Here is a 4,286-nt window from a genome sequence, read left to right on the forward strand (position 1 = left end):
CATAATGAAGGCAACTTTTTTTGTCAAACTTATTTTATTCGCACGCTCGCATTAGTTTTTGGGCCCCAGAAGATGCCATCCATATAATCAAATCAACATGGCCTTAGTGCACGTAACAAAGGTGTGGTGGGTAAAACTTTGAAAGTATTGTAAACACCTCTAGCGATCGCGCGAGTTACGTGCAACTGGCAGCCAAGGAAGGGAAAGGGAAACGGATACTGATATGCTGGTAACGTTGTACGATTAATGTTCTTGTCTCTGATTGATAAATGTTTGCTTCGAAGCGGCTTGGCTTTCTTTATTATTACCTCTGAATGAATAAATATAGCCTGGGTACCATCTGATTACTACCGGGCTCCTTACAATTCGCTGCCTTATTTTTCAGGGAAAAGCCCCGGTAGTAATCGGATGATACCCAGATTAGAATAAATGCACATGAGTCAAATCAGTTTATTGTTACTTTATTTTCCGTTGCTTTTAAACAGTTTATGCACTGCAATATTTCAATATGAGCAAGACAAACAGAGAAAAGAAGTATTAGATATTGCAAGTATTGCGGAGGGCCTAGCAATTTCAAACAGGCACAAAAAGCTGGGAAAAATTACATTTGTAATTCTGTCTAAAGACGAACGCAGATTAGCTTGGTTTGGTAGTTTGAAATAAAGGTGAAAAGGCTACCAGGCGAAAGACACTTCAAAGTCGTTTATATTTACTCAGTGAACTTTAACGTGGAACGTTTAAAAAAAGCAATTCACAGATATTAGCTGACACACCCTTAACTTGAGCTAGAAACTTCATACAACGGAGATATGATGGGAGTAGTAGCTATACTATACACTGTCCTTGGCCAACAAAAAATGGAACATTGTTAAAACGTATATACGGCTCAAATTCCATTCAGACTCATAACAGTTAATCCAAGAATACTAAACGGTAACAAAGTTTTACTTTTTCTAAAACTCTAACTCTGCCGAGTATGCCTAGTTTGTGTAAGACTTGTGCAACATATACAGTAACCCTATAAGAATATATGTCTATAGACTATCTACTAGGCATCCATGTAATGACTTTCACAAGATACATGTTCCACTTTAATATATCACTAAGAGAGAAACAGACATAGAGATGGAGTGGAGAGAGATATTTCATTCCTTGAGGTTAGCTCGAGGTAATAAACATCTCTTAAGGTGGTATACGTATAACTTGGGGCACTGGTGCGGCACTGTGGGTTCCGTTCACTTCGGCAATGTTTTGTTATTTTCGCCGATTTTTTTTTATAATTTAGACATTATTGCGTAATACGTAAAGGTATGACTTAAGAGACAACAAAATACACAAAACGTAAGAAAACTCGTTCTTCATATCTGAAATTCGTTGAGTCATCTACGAACCCCGCAGTGAAGCACCGGTGCCCCAGGTGCAATGAGATACCACCTTTGTGCATACCGCATACACCACATCCTTACTAGTGTACTACACAACAGTAACTCGTTCGAGTATTTGGCCGCCAGCATGACCAGGTGATATTTCACGGCCGGCCGTTTCTTGTATCGGCATCTTCAGTTTCTCGTCACCTGTGGCAATTAAACGGAAATATCATATAGTCATCAATGTAAACCGCGTTGATTGGCTTTTCCAAACGGTTTTAAATCATTGCGCTCAGCATTGGCATCGTCTGTTGCCTCTTTACTTTGGATAGAATAGCAAGGCCCACTTTGTTTCATAACATGTCATATAATATGTATTCCACAAATTACAAACATCAACACTTTGGTGTTCATCATCCATGAATATTCATTCGTCACCTTACATTTATATATATTGGTCACATCTTAAGAATGGCTGGCACACTTTGATTGGTCTATAGACTCTACATTAACCAATTTTTAGGTTGAGACAAAGTATCGTGAGATTTTCCTTACATTAAATGGAACGATAATGCTTAAGAATACAAGTCCTGCTACTTATACATACCTCTAATTACCTTCGTCAAGAAGGTTGTGATTTGGTAGCGTCTGTATCAGTGTAGCGGTGTAACGTTAAGGGTGTTGTGTGTGGTGGTGTACCTGTGTCTGTGGTTTAACAGCATATCCAGAAGCTATGAATGGATTAATATGGAATTTCATTTGTAGTTTAGTCTATCAAAAAAATGGTTAGAACTTAGAACCTTGGCGGCTTCTCTTGGTACTGAGGGGAAACTATGCACTAACTCATTGGTAAAAGGTGGTGAATGAATGTTACCGACGCATATAAACTTTCAAGCTCATTTCTACATATGTGCAATATGTAGAAATGAGCTTGAAAGTTTATTTGCGTCGGTAACATTCATTCTGGATCGAACTTGAACGGTGATGTCAAAACTTGGACTGTCTTTGTAAAAGAATGAGAAATCTACAAATTTGGTAATTCATGTGCTGGTATGGTCGAACTCTTGTTTGCTACATACAATGACAAATGCCTACCTTTTCCTGCATGCTTTCTGTACCAGACGGCAGCAAGGACGAAACAACCAATAGCCAGGGCCGACGCCCCCAAGCCGACAGCCAATCCCAAGTGACGATACGGATTGCTTTTCTCTGAAACTAGGTTAAAAGCAAAGTTTTGTCCAATCTCACTTATCTGAATCAGACTTATCTTATCATTCTAGATGGAAACAAAGAAGTATAATTTACTTGTAGTATTGTGCGATGTGATAGTATCATCAGTAAGTATTCTATCAAATTTTGAGACTAAATTCACATGGAACACAGTATTAAAGTGATTTGTAAAATTTATATAGAGTACTTAACGTTACACAATAAATCGGAAAATGTATTTTACAATGGGATGAAACCAATCTTGACATTACCAGTGTGACAGTAGGGGCAAATAGATGTGTTCGGTGCGTCGTCACAAACACTGCACTCTTGGCAGTCCTCGAGGATATGGTTCCATCCCATCCCAGCCGGACACAAGTGGATGTTTTCACTAGTGTGTGGTTTCCCCGCGGTCGTGCCTATTGATGCGACATATCGTATTGTAAACTAGAGTTGAACACAGAATGCCTGCTTTTGAGACCTTATAAATCGCTGGTGTTATGATGTTCCTGTCCTACTGTAGATATAACTGGATTAAAGAATTCATGATCATGATTTTGGGCCCCCTGATGACCTTCCTTGGTACTGCAGCAGGACTTCCGGTTTTTGTATCTTTTGTTCTATACAAGCTTTGGTTTTTCTTTTTTGGCGACTGATAGCTCATGATGTCAGGAAGACGTGTAGCGATCCTCTGGCAATTTGTTTTGGAACTGCAGAAGCATTTTAGGTAAAATCTTTTGAAGAGAATAAATGAACAAAGGACCGACGGATTTCCATGATATCAATATGAGTACAGAAATAGATAAATTGTCTCCGTTGCAAACGTTAACTCACCAGATTGGGAGAGGTCAGAGCAGATCGACGTATCGGGCGCCGTGTCGCACAGGGTGTACGGCAGACAGTCCTCCAGTTGTGGGTCCCATCCGAAGCCGCTAGGGCAGATGGGAAGGGCAGGTGTAGTCGAGGTGGCAGCCATCTTGATGACAGCCTCACACATAACAACCAGCAAGATTGGGTTCAAGGTCGTCATGATTTTTTCCCCTTAACTTCTTCACTGTATGCTGGTTGATGTAAAGGAAATAGAAATGGCTTTAAGTAAAAGCGGGGTTGTGAGAAATTTGAAGTGCATATATATATATATAATATATAATATATATATATATATATATATATATATATATATATATATATATATATATATCATTTACGCAAACCTAGTTTGAAACCGTTACGGCAGTAGCTAAAGTTTTAATTTATCTTATATATTTATTTGTATCGTAACAAATCGCATTTCGCAAAGATACCATATGTGGTATCATAGGTGCTAACAAAACACCTATATATATATATATATATATATATATATATATATATATATATATATCATTTACGCAAACCTAGTTTGAAACCGTTACGGCAGTAGCTAAAGTTTTAATTTATCTTATATATTTATTTGTATCGTAACAAATCGCATTTCGCAAAGATACCATATGTGGTATCATAGGTGCTAACAAAACACCCATGGCTTCATTTGGGTTAAGAATCCCTGTTTCTTTATTAGTCGAAAAGCAGGCGTTTCAGGGTATTACCATATTACCACAGGGTAATACCATATTACCACATTCACCGACAGGCACTTTGGCATACTTTTGCGCCTGGGCTAGATGGAAACTACCAGTTCAGCAATTGTGTAGTATTGCAATTCCAGGC

At 38.4% G+C, this 4,286-nt stretch overlaps 1 protein-coding gene across 1 annotated transcript; it reads right to left on the reverse strand.

The window, feature by feature from the left end:
- Nucleotides 1-2,816: 2,816 nt before the first annotated feature.
- On the reverse strand, nucleotides 2,817-3,572 carry LOC118409023. Its single transcript, XM_035809891.1, has 2 exons — nucleotides 3,411-3,572; nucleotides 2,817-2,995 (listed from the first exon to the last, which is right to left on the reverse strand). Exons 1-2 carry the CDS (start codon nucleotides 3,550-3,552, stop codon nucleotides 2,817-2,819), a joined length of 321 nt encoding a protein of 106 aa, XP_035665784.1. The 5' UTR covers nucleotides 3,553-3,572.
- Nucleotides 3,573-4,286: the final 714 nt, after the last annotated feature.

This window comes from Branchiostoma floridae, unplaced genomic scaffold (genome assembly GCF_000003815.2).
Source record: "Branchiostoma floridae strain S238N-H82 unplaced genomic scaffold, Bfl_VNyyK Sc7u5tJ_818, whole genome shotgun sequence".
In the NCBI taxonomy this organism is placed as follows: Eukaryota; Metazoa; Chordata; class Leptocardii; order Amphioxiformes; family Branchiostomatidae; genus Branchiostoma; species Branchiostoma floridae.

Coding starts and splice junctions, on each gene's coding strand:
- LOC118409023 (XM_035809891.1), bottom strand. CDS start 3,552: ATGGCTGCCACCTCGACTACACCTGCCCTTCCCATCTGCCCTAGCGGC. Junction 2,996..3,410: donor CTCTGACCTCTCCCAATCTG/GTGAGTTAACGT, acceptor TCGCATCAATAG/GCACGACCGCGGGGAAACCA.